The 15,487-nt window shown below is 55.0% G+C and overlaps 1 protein-coding gene across 1 annotated transcript; it reads right to left on the reverse strand.

Moving 5' to 3' along the window:
- Positions 1-8,368: 8,368 nt before the first annotated feature.
- On the reverse strand, positions 8,369-14,429 carry PVALEF (parvalbumin like EF-hand containing). The gene is given in 4 exon segments (XM_061389885.1): positions 8,369-9,278; positions 9,280-9,312; positions 9,589-9,829; positions 14,423-14,429. Coding segments are annotated over 4 exon segments (597 nt in total). The 3' UTR covers positions 8,369-8,962.
- Positions 14,430-15,487: the final 1,058 nt, after the last annotated feature.

The raw sequence follows: 15,487 nt of genomic DNA on the forward strand, positions 1-15,487 counted from the left end.
GGGAGGCTCCTCCTCTGGGGACTCCCCTCCCCCTCCCCCCTGCCAGGCACTCTGTCACTGCAACTACCCTGGCCGAAGGTGCTAGGCCAGGCCACTGGGGAGAGCTGGCACTTGTGGGGTTGCAGGGGCTGGCCCTGGTGGAGGTGGTGCCCCTCCTGCACTCTCAGAAGGTCCTGGGGGTTGGGCTCTCACTGGCATGGGTCCCGGCAGCAGTCACTCTCAGTCTTGACAGCCACAAGGGCAGAGCCAGACTCCCCACGGGCCTGAAGGAGCTCACAGGAGCGCTGACCCGAGGCCCCTCCTGGCACCCCTGTCCCTGCCTTGGGGTGTCGGGGCCCCAGTTTCCTCATTTGCACAGGACGGCTGCTTCCTTCCTTCGTGCCAGAGCTGATTGCTCGCAGAACCTGGGGCTGGAGCCAGATGCAGCAGTGAAAGAGCAGGGCCGCCCTGGGCCTGGCCCTTCCTGGCTTCAGATGCTGGGCCTGCCCCTCCCCAACAAGCGGCCACACAGGCAGAGGGAGCTGGCTGCTTGCTGGTCTCCAGGCCGGGGGCCCTGGGGACTGGGCAGGGACCAGCTCTGGGAGAAGCAGCCTGTTCTGACATACTTTTGGGTCCTCTAATCCTCCCCCAAAATGTAGTTTTAGCTGAAGCTGTTATTGGGAGTTGCTAGGGGGAGACAGCTGTAAATTACTAAACTATAGTATTTTTGCAAGCGAGGTTTTCAGCACAAGGGAAGACAGACACTTGGGGGTGGCTTTCAGAGAGAGTTGGTGGGACAGGGGGATGGCCTTCTTGACAGCCAGAGAAGCAGCCAGGAAATGGACAGTGGTGGCTTTCCTATGAGGAAGATGGTGCCTGACTCCCCACATTCTGATTTACAGCTTTTCATTCATCTGTTCATTTGTTCATCCATCCATTCATTTTTCTGTTCAGAGAACAGGCTGGGTGCCCTTCTGTACCAATTTCTGCATCTTACACTCTCTCACCTCTTCAGTTCAGTTCAGTCGCTCAGTCGTGTCCAACTCTTTGCAACCTCATGAATTGCAGCACGCCAGGCCTCCCTGTCCATCACCAACTCTCGGAATTCACTCAAACTCATGTCCATCGAGTCGGTGATGCTATCCAGCCATCTCACCCTCTGTCGTTCCCTTCTCCTCCTGCCCCCAATCCCTCCCAGCATCAGGGTCTTTTCCAATGAGTCAACTCTTCGCATGAGGTGGCCAAAGTATTGGAGTTTCAGCTTTAGCATCAGTCCTTCCAATGAACACCCAGGACTAATCTCCTTTAGGGTGGACTGGTTGGATCTCCTTGCAGTCCAAGGGACTCTCAAGAGTCTTCTCCAACACCACAGTTCAAAAGCATCAATTCTTTGGAGCTCAGCTCCAAATTCTTCACAGTCCAACTCTCACATCCATACATGACCATTGGAAAAACCATAGCCTTGACTAGATGGACCTTTGTTGGCAAAGTAATATCTCTGCTTTTCAATATACTGTCTAGGTTGGTCATAACTTTCCTTCCAAGGAGCAAGCGTCTTCCAACTTCATGGCTGCAGTCACCACCTGCAGTGATTTTGGAGCCCCGCAAAAAATAAAGTCTGACACTGTTTCCCCATCTATTTCCCATGAAGTGATGGGACCAGATACCATGATCTTAGTTTTCTGAATGTTGAGCTTTAAGCCAACTTTTTCACTCTCCTCTTTCACTTTCATCAAGAGGCTTTTTAGTTCCTCTTCACTTTTTGCCATAAGGGTGTCATCTGCATATCTGAGGTTATTGATACTTCTTCTGGCAATCTTAATTCCAGCTTGTGCTTCTTCCAGCCCAGTGTTTCTCATGATGTACTCTGCGTATAAGTTAAATAAGCATGGTGACAATATACAGCCTTGACATACTCCTTTTCCTATTTGGAACCAGTCTATTGTTCCATGTCCAGTTCTAACTGTTGCTTCCTGATCTGCATATAGGTTTCTCAAGAGGCAGGTCAGGTGGTCTGGTATTCCCATCTCTTTCAGAATTTTCCACAGTTTATTGTGATCCACACAGTCAAAGGCTTTGGCATAGTCAAAGCAGAAATAGATGTTTTTCTGGAACTCTTGCTTTTTCGATGATCCAGCGGATGTTGGCAATTTGATCTCTGGTTCCTCTGCCTTTTCTAAAACCAGCTTGAACATCTGGAAGTTCACGGTTCACGTATTGCTGAAGCCTGGCTTGGAGAATCTTGAGCATTACTTTACTAGTGTGTGAGATGAGTGCAATTGTGCGGTAGTTTGAGCATTCTTTGGCATTGTCTTTCTTTGGGATTGGAATGAAAACTGACCTTTTCCAGTCCTATGGCCACTGCTGTTTTCCAAACTTGCTGGCATATTGAGTGCAGCACTTTCAGCATCATTTTTCAGGATTTGAAATAGCTCAACTGGAATTCCATCACCTCCACTAGCTTTGTTCGTAGTGATGCTTTCTAAGGCCCACTTGACTTCACATTCCAGGGTGTCTGGCTCTAGGTGAGTGATCACACCATCGTGATTATCTGGGTCGTGAAGCTCTTTTATGTACAGTTCTTCTGTGTATTCTTGCCACCTCTTCTTAATATCTTCTGCTTCTGTTAGGTCCATACCATTTCTGTCCTTTATCGAGCCCATCTTTGCATGAAATGTTCCCTTAGTATCTCTAATTTTCTTGACGAGATCTCTAGTCTTTCCCATTCTGTTGTTTTCCTCTATTTCTTTGTATTGATCGCTGAGGAAGCCTTTCTTATCTCTCCTTGCTATTCTTTGGAACTCTGCATTCAGATGTTTATATCTTTCCTTTTCTCCTTTGCTTTTCGCTTCTCTTCTTTTCACAGCTATTTGTAAGGCCTCCTCAGACAGCCATTTTGTTTTTTTGCATTTCTTTTCCATGGGGATGGTCTTAATCCCTGTCTCCTGTACAATGTCACGAACCTGAACCTCCATCCATAGTTCATCAGGCACTCTATCAGATCTAGTCCCTTAAATCTATTTCTCACTTCCACTGTATAATCACAAGGGGTTTAATTTAGGTCATACCTGAATGGTCTAGTGGTTTTCCCCACTTTCTTCAATTTAAGTCTGAATTTGGCAATAAGGAGTTCATGATCTGAGCCACAGTCAGCTCCTGGTCTTGTTTTTGCTGACTGTATAGAGGTTCTCCATCTTTGGCTGCAAAGAATATAATCAATCTGATTATATTCTTCTAATAGGTTGGTGCAAAAGTAATTGAGGTTTTACATTGTTGAACGTTGCTGTTTGATATTGGAATATATTCTTAAATAAATGTAGTTATGTTATATATCATTTTAATGCACATTTCTCATTTTTTTTTTTTGCTAGTGACATTACTTGCTATTTATTTTATATTTATTTTAGACTAGGGAAATGGTATTAGAGAGCAAATTTGAGCAATTTTCTTATTTGAGTTCAAAATGGTAAAGCAGCAGAGACTACTTGCAACATCAACAATGCATTTGGCCCAGGAACTCCTAACAAACGTACAGTGCAGTAGTGGTTCAAGACGTTTCGCAAAAGAGATGAGAGCCTTGAAGCTGAGGCGTGCAGGGGCTGGCCCTCAGAAGTTGACAATGACCAATTGAGAGGTTATAGAAGCTGATCCTTTTACAACTACATGAGAAGTTGCCGAAGAACTCAATGTCAACCATTCTCTGGTCATTCAGCATTTGAAGCAAATTAGAAAGGTGAAAGCTGGATAAGCGGGTGCCTCATGAGCTGACCACAAACCAGAAAAATCGTTGTTTGGAAATGTCATCTTCTCTTACTCTACCCAACAACAATGAACCATTTCATGATCAGGTTGTGACGTGCGACAAAAAATGGATTTGATATGACAACCGGTGATGACCAGCTCAGTGGTTGGACTGAGAAGAAGCTCTAAAGCACTTCCAAAAACGGTCACGGTCAATGTTCAGTGGCTTGTGGCCCATCTTATCCACTCCAGCTTTTTGAATCTTGGTGAAACCATCACATCTGAGAAGTATGCTCAGCAAATTGATGAGATGCCTGAAAACTGCAGTGCCTGCAGCTGGCATTGCTCAGCAGAAAGGGCCCCGTGCTGCACAACAACACTCGACTGCACGTCACAAAACCAGCGCTTCAAAAGTTGAACGAACTGGGCTGCAAAGTTTTGCCTCATCCACCATATTCACCTGATCTCTCACCAGCCAGCTACCAGTTCTTCAAGGGTCTTGACAGCTTTTTGCAGGGAGAATGCTTTCACAACCAACAGAAGGCAGAAAATGCTTTGTAAGAGTTCGTCGAATCTGAAGCACCGATTTTTATGCCATGGGAATAAACAAACTTGTTTCTCGTTGGCAGAAATGTGTTGATTGTAATGGTTCCTATTTTGATTAATAAAGATGTGTTTGAGCCTAGTTATAAGTTAAAATTCACGGTCTGAAACCACAATTACATTGCACCAACCTAATATTATTCGAGCTCTTCACTTTACTTTTATTCAAGTTTTTGTTGTCTCCCATAATAATTTGCTCCTGACATAACTGGTCTGGGCTTTTGTGTCATCCAGGGTCTCTATCCTGCCCATAACCTGCCCGTTGGCCTTGTGGTGGCATCCCACACGTCCCAGCTGGTGAAAACGTGTCCCTGAGAGGCTACAATGGTGCGGGTGGGGTGGGGGGCCTGCCTTGCTGGGACTGTTCCTCCTGCTCAGGTGTGCCTCAAAGGAGGGGGACTGAGATGCCATTCCTGTTCCCTGGGTAGGGATAGTGGGCTGGGTGGCACTATACCCTGGGTGGAGGGTCATCTCTTAGGCCTCAGCCTCCAAAGAAAAATCTCTTTGGTTTTCTAGCTCCTCTGGTTAATTCATTGTGCTTTATCCTTACTGATTTCTTTCCTACTTGCTCTATCAGTTCCTAAGAGAGGAATGCTAAACTTTCCAACAGTGAATTTGCATCACCTCTTTTTCATATTAGTTGGTCCATTTTTGCTTTATGTGTTTGGAGGCTATGTTAGTAGGTGCATACAAATTTAGAGCAGTGTGTCTTCCTGGTGGGGTGTTGACCCTTTATCTTTACAAACCGTCCCTCTTTGCCTAGCAGTGCATCTTGCCTTAAAGTATCCTTCGTCTGATGGTAGCAGCCACACCAGCTTTCTCTACATGGCATTTGCATGTTGTATCTTTGCGATTTTTTTTTTAAGCCTTTCTGTGACCTTCTAGTTAAGCATAGCATGAAACCAGCCACAGACAACATGCAGATGAATGAGTGTGGTCAGGTGTGGTCTGCATTGAGCTGAATTTGGACCTCAGTTCAGGGGAATTACTTTTGCTCTAGTAGCAGTTAGGATAGGGACTGGGCTGGCTGAGGCTGGGCTCGTCTCTGTGAGGACTGACCTGGTACTCCTGTCCTCACCCCTCACTCCTAGCCCCATAGGACCCACAAGCAAAGACCCTCCTCTCTAGTAGATATTGAAGACCCAGGAGACTACTGGACGCCCTCCTCAGCCGGTCAGCCTCTCCCTCACTGTTGTTCAGTCGCCCAGTCGTGTCCGACTCTACAACTGCATGAACAGCAGCATGCCAGGCTTCCCTATCCTTCACCATCCCCGGAGTTTGCTCAGACTCATTTCCATTGAATCAGTGATGCCATCATCTCATCCTCTGTTGTCCCCTTCTCCTCCTACCCTCAATGTTTCCCAGAATCAGGGTCTTTTCCAATGAGTCAGCTCTTCACATCAGGTAGCCAAAGTACTGGAGCCTCAGCTTTAGCGTCAGTCCTTCCAATGAATATTCAGGGTTGATTTCCTTTGGGATTGACTGGTTTGATCTCCTTGTTGTCCAAGGGACTCTCAAGAGTCTTCTGCAGCACCACAGTTTGAAAGTGTCAATTCTTTGGTGCTCAGCCTTCTTTATGGTCTGACTCTCACATCGATACATGACTACTGGGAAAATCATAGCTTTGACTACACAGGCCTTTGTTGGCAAAGTGATGGCTCTGCTTTTTAATACGTTGTGTAGGTTTGTCATAGCTTTTCTTCCAAGAAGCAAGCGTCTTAAATCAGCTTCAAACCTTGGCAGGGACCCTGTGCCAGTGTCAGGCTCACTTCTTGGATTTTCCTTTCTGGAATCTCAGAACCCATGATGCTTTGCTTGCTCATAATAAACAATATATAAGCAAGTGATGTGTTATATTAGGGGCTTCCCAGCTGTCGCTAGTGGTAGAGAACCTGCCTGCCAATGCAGGAGAAACAGGTTTGATCCCTGGGTTGGGAAGATCCCCTGGAGAAGGGCATGGCAATCCACAGCAGTATTCACGCCTGGAGAATCCCATGGACAGAGGGGCCTGCTGGGTTATGGGCCGCAGGGTGGCAAAGAGTCAGACAGGACGGAAGCAACTGACACGTGTGCATGTGGTATATTAGGAGACGGGAGCGCTATGGAGAGAACAGAGCAAGAAGAATGTGGGATGCTGGGCAAGAGAGTGGAATGTGGGACAGGGTAGGGTTGGCCTCTTTGAGATGTAACATTTGAGGAAAACATAGGAGATGAGGGAGTTAGTCATGCAGATGCCTAGGGAAGCATGGTACAGCCACGCAAAGGCTCTCGGGCAGCCTGGTTCCTGTCTGGGGAGCAGTGGGGAGGCCAGTGTGTCTGCAGTGAGGGTGGGAGGGTCTGAAGTCAGGGAGCATGCGGGCATCCCAAGGATTTGGTTCAACTGCATGAGAGGGGAGCCTCTGGAAAGTACCAAGAGAGTGACAGGTCTGACTTATATTTTAAAAGAACCTCTCTGGCTGCTATGTTGAGAGCCCATTGTTGGAGGGTGGAGGCGGGGAGGGCAGTTGGGAGCCCAAGGTGGTCATCTAGGCAAGAGCTGGTGGTGGCCTGGATGGTGCGGAAGTGGGGCTCTGAATGCGTGTGGAGGGCAGAGGCAGCGGGGTTGCCTTACAGGCGGGTGTTAAAGGGGAGGAGCTAGGATGACAGCTGTTTGGCTCACGGGCTGCCACGCCTGCAATAGCCCACCTCAGGGGCTCCCGAGGGCAGTGCCTTCGCCCTGCGGTGACCCAGCCACCTGTGGCCCCTCCACCCTAGGGGGCCTGGAGTCCCAGGGCGGCTGTGAGGAGAGAACCCACCACACCCCCGTGGACGCAGGGGGCTGAGATGGGGGCCCAGCGCTGTCCCAGCCACCAGCCCCAGGATGAAGTGGGGAGCACACCCACACCCTCTCTGCACGGTGACCACAGGGCTCCCGGCCTGAAAGCCAAGGAACGACATGGTTCTAACAGATGAGAAGACCAAGGGTGGGGCTTTGGGAGGAGGCTGGGAGCTCAGCCTTGGGCAGGTGCAGTCTGAGACGCCTCCATCCCACGAGACAGGGCGTCATGTAGCCAGAATGGATGCAGGGGTCTGGAGTACCGGAGAGAGATGCTGAAACTGCAAGATGGGAGCCCACCAGGTGGGCGGGTGTGGGTGGAGCAGTGGTTGGGGCAGGCCAGGTGGGGTGGGGGGACTCCTCCAGGAGGGAGGGCTTGAGGAGAAGGGAGGGGGTCTCATGGGGAGGAGGAGGAAGCAGAGATCTGAGCCCTGGACTTGTCCAGAGGGCAGGGCTGATGCTGTCCCCTCACTGTGGACTCCAGGTGGCCTTGGACCCAGCCTGGTGAGCAACCTGTGCAGAGCCCAGGGGAGCCTGGGGCTGGGGGTATGCAGGGGTGGGTGGCACGGGTCTGGGCCCAGAAAGCACTGAGCTGGGAGGGCTGATCCATCTGGAAGGGGTCGGGGCTGGAGGAGGGGCCACCGTCCAAGGGTGTAGGAACAAGAAGGGGCAGAGGCTGGACGCACCATCCCTCAGCCTCCCATTTTCACTCCTGTACCCCCCGTGCCGCTCTGCTCCCTACCTGCCACCCAGAGACTCACGACCCCACCCCAGCTGATGCTGCACACCCCTGACAAATATATGAGCTTCAGTTCATTCCGTGCTGTTTTTCTTCTATTTTCCTGGCCCAAGCTGTGTCCACCGCCATGGCCTTCTCCACAGGGCCTCTCGAATCCCATGATGCTGCTTGGGGGACACTCGGCTGACCGGAGCTGAGCATGGCGCTACTTCTTCTTTGGAATTTTCTCTTTTTTGATCAATTCAGGAAATTCTAGAGTAGGAGACAGATTTTCTAGTAAAAAAAACCCCTGGCTGTACCTCTCCAAGGCCTGCAGGCCCCACGGAAGTGTCCTTTATGATGGGAGACCCCACAGTGCAGGAGACCCCTGCATCCTGTATTCCCGAGTCCTGGGTGTGGAGCAGGAAGGACTTGGCTGCCCGAGCGCCCCTCACTGCCGCCACGCGCCCTGTGTCCAGCCTGCTTGGTGGTAATGTGTTTGCCCACCCTGGGTCTTACGATGGACCCTCCCCTCACAGCCTCAGAACAGGTGCTCCTATGACCGTCCCACCTTCAGTGGGGAAACTGAGGCCTCGAGAGGCTGGGAGGCTTGTCCTAAATGGACCCCTTGGCCAGACTGCCCCTCGATTAAGTCTCATGACCACCTACAGGTCAAGTTTTGCTGGCATTTGAGGGCAGAAAGTGGAGGCTGGGGGTGGTGGGGACAGGCACCACCCCCAGCCTGTCTGGGGCTCTGGCCCGTGCTTGCCTGTTCCCAGGGTCATCCTCCAGGCTTGGGGTCAACATCTGGGGAGGGTGGGTGGGCAGCAAGATGATGCAGATCCCCAGAGCAGCCATGGGGAGCTCCAAAGAAGGCCTGCAAGCCCCACGAATGCCATTCCTCCTGGGCAACCTCCTTTCTTCTGCACCCACCTCTGCAGCTTCTCAGGTCCTGGTCCCTGCTTCAAACCTCCTCTGCACATCTCAGGAACCACACCCCCCCCATCTTCTGTGTCCCCTTGACCTTCCCCAAAGCCAGCTTGGGCCATCCTTCCTCTGCTCAGAAACTTGCAGCAGCTTCCCTGGACCCAGTGAAATGCCTCAGCCTACTCAGCATCCCCCAGACTCAGCTTCCCCATCTGTGAACTGGGGATGATGGTGACCACCACAGGTGGTTGCAGCTTCGGGGGGTGGGGTCCATGCCTGGCAGTGGGGAGCCTGGTCAGCTCTGCGCCAAGATGGGCACTGGACGTGGAGCTAACTGCCTGAGTGTGAGTGATGGAGGGGTTGGGGGGCAGGAAGGTACTGAGAGGTTCTCCTGCCCCTATCATCTCTGCTGCCCCACCTTCAAAGTCAATCCTCCCATCCCCATCTGTGTCAGCCCCCTGGATCACGGCCTCAGCCTCCTCATCCATCAGTGGTGGGTCCCCTGCTGGGGATGGTGGACAGGGTGTACCTAGGGTCAGGGGTGGGCTCAGGTCAGAACTGAGGGGGCATCTGGCTGTTGCCCGATGGCTTATGAGGTGCTCCCCACTTTACAGTGGGGATACTGAGGCCCAGCTTCAGAGGGGTTTCTGGGCCTGGGCCCAGTGCTGTTTCTGGCCTGGCCCCATCTCCCACAAGGCCTGCTGGAGCCCCAGGGGGTAACAGGTCTTCTGGAGTGGGCATGGTAGCCATAGGCTGGGAAGGGCCCCAGGGTTCAGGACCCCCTGTCGCTGGCTCTGGTTGTTACTTTATCTCATTTCACTCGATGAAGCTGCTCTGGTCCTTGTCCAGGGTCTGGAAGGCCTTGTGGATGACGCTGTCCAGCTGCCCTGAGGCCTGGAACTTCTGCATGTACTGGAAGAACTGATGTATCTGAAGGAGCCTGGGAATGGATGGGTGTGTCAGCCAGCAGGGCCTGGGCTCAGAGGGAGACTCCTGCCCTGGGACGCGGCCCGCGGTTCCTGTGCCCTCCCCCAGCCCAGGGGCTCCTGCGTCCACAGGGGGCAGGGTAGTCCAAGACAGGTAGTACCTTGGTGCCTCAGGTCCAAGGGCAGCAGAAAGACAGGCGTGGTCAGACTGACAGACACCTGACAGAAAGCCAGGCGGGGTCAGCTGTCCTAGTACCTGGGGTCCCAGCCTTGCAGAGGCCCCCGTGCCCAGGCCTTGAGAAAGACGTGTCTGAGCCCTGCCTCTTGGTAGCTAGCCACCTTGAGGTGTTACACCTCTACACAGAAGAGACTGAGGCTCCAAGACATTTAGTGATGCATGCGAGGTCCTTTGCTCTGCTCCCAAGAGGTGGGGGTGGCGCTGTCTGACCCCTTGGCGCTGCTGGGTAACTTCCTCCATCCTTCAAGGCTCATCTCAAAGCTGCCCGCTCTGGGAAGCCTTCCTGGTTACCTGAAGCACCAGCTCCTCCTGCAGGACTCAGGGCCCAGGGCCAGTCTCTCTCTCTCTCCAGGCCCCAGACCAGTGGGCCCTGGTCATCCTGGCTGGACAGGAACTGCCAGCTGGGAGGCGTGCTGTGTGCAGGACGGTCTCAAGCTGGTTCTGGACTGAGTGAGACCCAGAAGGGCTCCAGGAGGATGGCCCCGCCCCGCTCTCAGGTCCTCAGGAGGGCGGTGCATCTGCCCTGAGGGTGTGTGTGCAGGGCACGGTTCCCCACTTCCGGGAGAGTCAGGCAGGAGCCACTGGGTTAGGCTAGGACTCCGGCTGGGCATGTGGGTCTGGACACAGGCCGAGGGTTGGCAGGCAGGGACCAGGCCATCCTGTGCCTCAACAGTTGCAGCTTGTGACCCGCAGTGCTCTTGGGTTGCTGTCCCCAGGGTGGGTTGGTTCTGGGGCTTGTAGCAGAGCAGCTATTTCAGAGGCTCCTTGGCCCTCTCCGAAGTTGGTGGAGCCTTCTGGAATCTGCCTCTGCCGCCAGGAGAGGCAACTCCTTGACCTTTAGGGTGAAAGCCAGTCGGGCAGTGGCTGGAAGAGACTTTCTCCCAGTAGAGAAGCCCCGGGTCAAAGGTTGCAAAGTTGCTGCGGCAGGGGGCAGGGAGGGCTGAATGCAGCCCAGGGCTGTGTCCTACTTCCTGACCCTGGGCATGGCCCTCCCCCAGCTGCTTTGGGCCTCAAGCTCCTCATCTGTGACATGGGGAGACCCCTGCCCACCTCCGCCCCTTTGCAGGGTCCTGCAAGGAGCCAGGAGGGAAGGAGATGGTAGGGAAAGGGTGTCGGACCCTGTGGGGAGCCTGGAGCTAGGTCCTCCACGTGTCACTCATAATGGTCAGTTCTTACAGCCAGTCTGGGAGGTGGGGCAGGGGCGGTCAGTTGGGATCAGGGGCAGGCCGGGGCCTTAGAGACAGGACAGACACTGCCAGCCTGCATCCTGAGCTGTGGCCCTGATTCTCCCCTCTACCCTGGAATCTTGGGGTCCATCCTGGAGGGAAGGGATGCCCTGCCTGGGGCCAGTGTCACCCTCTTCTGGAGGTGGAACTGGGCCGAATTCCACGCCAGGTCTGGCCAAGCTTGGGCTTAACATGCTGACTGCAGAGTGCTGTGGGAGCCCTGGGTGGGGCTGTTTACTACCATCTTCCCACCCCATTGCCATCTGGGCATCTCCACACCCTGCCCTGAAGGCAGGGGAGCCTGGGATCAGAGCTGGGGACGGCAGGGGCCACGGGGCTGCAGTTAGTGTATTTATAGTGCCTGGTCCACGGCCTGGGATGGAGTCTCACTTGGCACGCCTAGTCAGGGCGGGGAGTGGACTGGGGAGGGGGCTACAAGGTACCACACAGAGCCAGCCCTGCAACCCCTACCCAGCCTCCTGGGGTGCTCCCAGTGCCTGCAAGAACCCTGCCCTCCTCCTCCTTCCCCCTGAAAAGGCCTTCCACCCTCTCCTCCCACCTCACTGCCCTCCACAGCCAAAGCTGGCTGTAGCTGGAAGGCCTAGCCAAGTGCCCCCAGACCCCTACATATCCCCAATATTGCTGCATTCTGGATGCCCCCTCCAAGGCGGGCAGTGCCCTCCCCTGACCCCAGACCACCCTGGACCGCCCAGGGGCCTGGCCTTCTTGGGGCTGAGGTCTGCATCTAGCACCTGAGAGTGATCACAAATTCAGATGTTGAGTGATAAAGGCCTCATGGGTGAGGGGGAGGTGAGCAGGGGTGGTGGAGGCAGTGGGGCCCACTGGGATGGGCATGGGGCCCAGAACTGGCTTGGTGGGCCTGCCAGAGTCGGCGGGGCCGGGGGTTTTGGAGTCTCTGTTCTGCCAGGCCCTTCCTCCACTCAGCACCAGGAGCCCTGTGAGGTGGTCTCAGTCTCCCACTGCTGACCCCACCTCACAGCCATGCTCTCAGAGACCCACATAGGCACGTGCGTGCACACATGTGCCCACCCCTGTAGATCCAGTTGCCTCGGGGCCACCCCTCTCTTTTCTCCTCCTTTTCCTGCCCACCCCCGAGACCTCCTGGGGTCCTCTAGCACCCATGACCTCCCTTCATCCTGCAGAAGACAAGGCCTCAAGCTCCCAGAGTGCAGCTTGGGCAGCTCCAGCCCAGCCGGGAGCCCACACCTCCTCTCCCCAGGCAGGGGTCACCTCCACCTGGCTTCCCTTGAGGGCTCTGGGGAGGCGGGTCGGGCTGGGGGTGCTGAGGGGCTGTGGGGGGCTCCAGCTTTTATACCTGCAGCCACTTGGCCTGTTTACTGCTTGGGGCTGCAGCTGTCCCCCATCCCTCCCAGGCACTCCAGCCTGGCACTGACTACCCCCAGGGGCTTGCTGGCACTTGGTACGCCCTTACCGGGCTGGGCAGACTGACCATCAGAGGCTGACCATCAGCAGTGCGTGGCCTCCCTGAGCCCAGGGTGAGCAAGTGGACTTCCTGTCTGTCCCAAGAGGTTCCACCCTGCCTGCTGGCCTCGTAGGGGTGGGAGGGGGTGGTGGTCCAGGAGATGACCCAGGCTGGCCAACGTGTCCAAGGCGGCAGCAGAAGGCTGGACCATTGACCTCCTCCGGTGAGAAGCCAGGCCGGGCAGCTGTCCTTTGTCTCTGGGTCACTGCGGGGGGCCAGGAAGCCATGCCAGGGTTGGCCTTCAAGGCGAGGGGAGGAGAGGGAGGTCTCTGTCAGGGAAGATGGCTCCGGCAGGCACAGGGAACAGGGCTGTGTGACCCCAGGCAGGGCTGGCCTCTCTCCCTGGGTAGGGACCTCATAGGGCGGTCTCCAGGGTGAGGACAGGGTGAGAGAAGGAGGCATTGCCGAGAGCCCCTCTGGCCATGCCTGCTTTCTCGGCCGCAGGGTTTCACAGAGCGGTGCCCCTAGTGGCACAGACGTCTGTGCAGACTCTGCAACCCCTCATCACCAGCTGTCCTCTGCAGGGGTCTCTACCCCCGTCATTTTATGTGGCGCTCATATAGCTCAGTGATCTGCTTTCCCTGCACAAGAGCTCATCATGTATCACCGGACTCTGCTGTGATGTAAGGCCAGCAAGCTGCGGGTGCTCTAGAACTTCCTTGACTGACCACCTGCTGCTGCTGAATCTGGAACAGGTCCTAGTGCTTCTCTTCCTCTCTTTTTTGGCCACACTGCGGGGCATGTGGGCTCTAGTTCCCCAACCAGGGATGGAACCCCTGCCCCCTGCAACGGAAGCGCAGAACCTTAAACCACTGGGCCGTCAAGGAAGTTGCAGGTCCCAGTACTTCTGTCATCGGAGACACCATGGGAGACCAGAGTGGGAGGACCAGGATGAACGATGGAAGTTTCCACGGTCCTGCCACGTTCTTCTCTGAAAGGGTTGCCCTAAAGCTTCCCAGCCTAGCCTGGATGCCCGACATGCTCTGGTCCTGCAGGAGGCGTCATGGACATTGCTCGATGTGTCTGTCCATCAAGTGGAATGTTATTTGCATGAAAGCAATGAGGCACCGGCACACTACCATACAGACGAGCCTCGACAGCCTCACGCCGAATGGAAAGGGCCGGTTGCAAAAGGTCACGTTGTCTGTGATGCCGATTGTACACGATGTCCAGAAGAGGTAAACCCACAGAGACAGAGGGCAGCCTGATGGTTGTGGCAGGGTGGGGGCCTTGCTGGGAAATGGGGACTCACTGTGTAATGGGTACGGGGTTTATTTTGGAATCGTGAAATGTTCTGGAACTAGAGAGCGGTGGTGGCAGTATCATGAATGCGCTAAACACCACGGAATTGTTCACGTTAAAATGGCTTCTCTTTTACTGTCTGAGCACTTCCTCCGCGGCATCTTCCGGAAGGCCCTGTCCGTGCCCACCCCTGCCCAGGCCACAAGATGAGGGGTGAGGAGCGGGTGGGTGGGCTCCTGGAAAGCACCAGCCGGAGCTGACAGATGGCCAGTCGCCCAGGCAGCCCCTCCCGTTTCATTTCTGTCGGGCCGCCCCCCTACCCTCCGCCCCCTCCTGAAGCCCTGGCCGCAGCTTACTGGCCTCACTCTGGGCTGAGCTGGATCTGAAGGGGCCACAGGGTCCAGCTCTGGGGACACCGCTGTCCCCTGTGCTCAGGCTCTGCAGGCACTGCCCCCTTGGGAGGCTCTGGGCACTCAGGCCTTTGTGGGGTTGACACTGCCTACCCGCCATCACCGGGCCTGCCTGGAACAACTTGGCAGGAGGGGGATGGCCTGCTCTGGGCCCCTCCTGCTGAACCTGGAAACCCCTGCGGAAACCTGCAGTGCGGTCCTGCCCCGTGATGTGTTAGACCCAGAAGAATTAGCTCTTCTCTTCCAGGGAGCCGTTTTTATGTAAGCACAAAGCTCTTTCAAGGCACAGCCTCCTCAGGGCCTGGTGTCTCCCCCCAGCTGGCTGGGAATACCAGGCAACATCTCCCACTTCCGGGGGGCGGGGCAGGGTACCCTTGGCAGCTGCACTTGCCTTCTGAGGGCTCTTTGGCAAATGCTGGAACCCCGCTTACCCCCACTTCGCAGAGCACAGCTGCGGTAGGCGGGCTTGTGGGAGACAGGTTCTCCCGAGGCTGGGGCCTATCCCTGGTCAAGTGTGGGTGGGGGCTGGCCTTTCCCCTTGGCAGCCGCACCCCTCCTGGGTACACAGAGGTGGAGGTGGGGACCTGTGATTACCACAAAGGACATCTGCTTCCAGCCCCCACCCCAGGCAGGAGTCACATCCCTGTGCCTCAGGAAGGGGGTGGGCCAAGGGAGCCTCCCAGCAGGGTGAGGTCCTGGCAGGTAGGGGTGCCCCTGGGGCCCTGTCCTTCAGTGCCCAGCATGTGGTTTTGAGAGCTGAATCTAAGGTGGCCTTTCATGCAGAGATGCTGGTGTGAGTTATTGTTATAGGAAGGACTCAAGAGGTGCTGGCTGTCCCCATGGCCCTGCCCCTGTGTCCTTTACCACGAAATGTATGTCTGTGTCCTAATCCCAGGACTTTGAATGGGGACTTGTTTGGAAACAGGGTCTTTGCCAACATGACCCTTAAGACGAGGTCACACTAGGTGAGGAGGGGCCCTGATCCAGCAACTGGGTCCTTATAAGAGTGACACAGGAGCGGGGAGGGCCACGTGGCGATGGAGGGATAGAGGCAGAGGTTGCAATGATGTGGCCATGGGTAAGGAGAGCCGGAAGCCACCAGGAGCTGGGAGAGGCAGGAAGGGCCTGTCCCTGGACCTTTGGAGGGAGACTAGTCCT

Source organism: Bos javanicus, chromosome 19, assembly GCF_032452875.1.
Source record: "Bos javanicus breed banteng chromosome 19, ARS-OSU_banteng_1.0, whole genome shotgun sequence".
Lineage (NCBI taxonomy): Eukaryota > Metazoa > Chordata > Mammalia > Artiodactyla > Bovidae > Bos > Bos javanicus.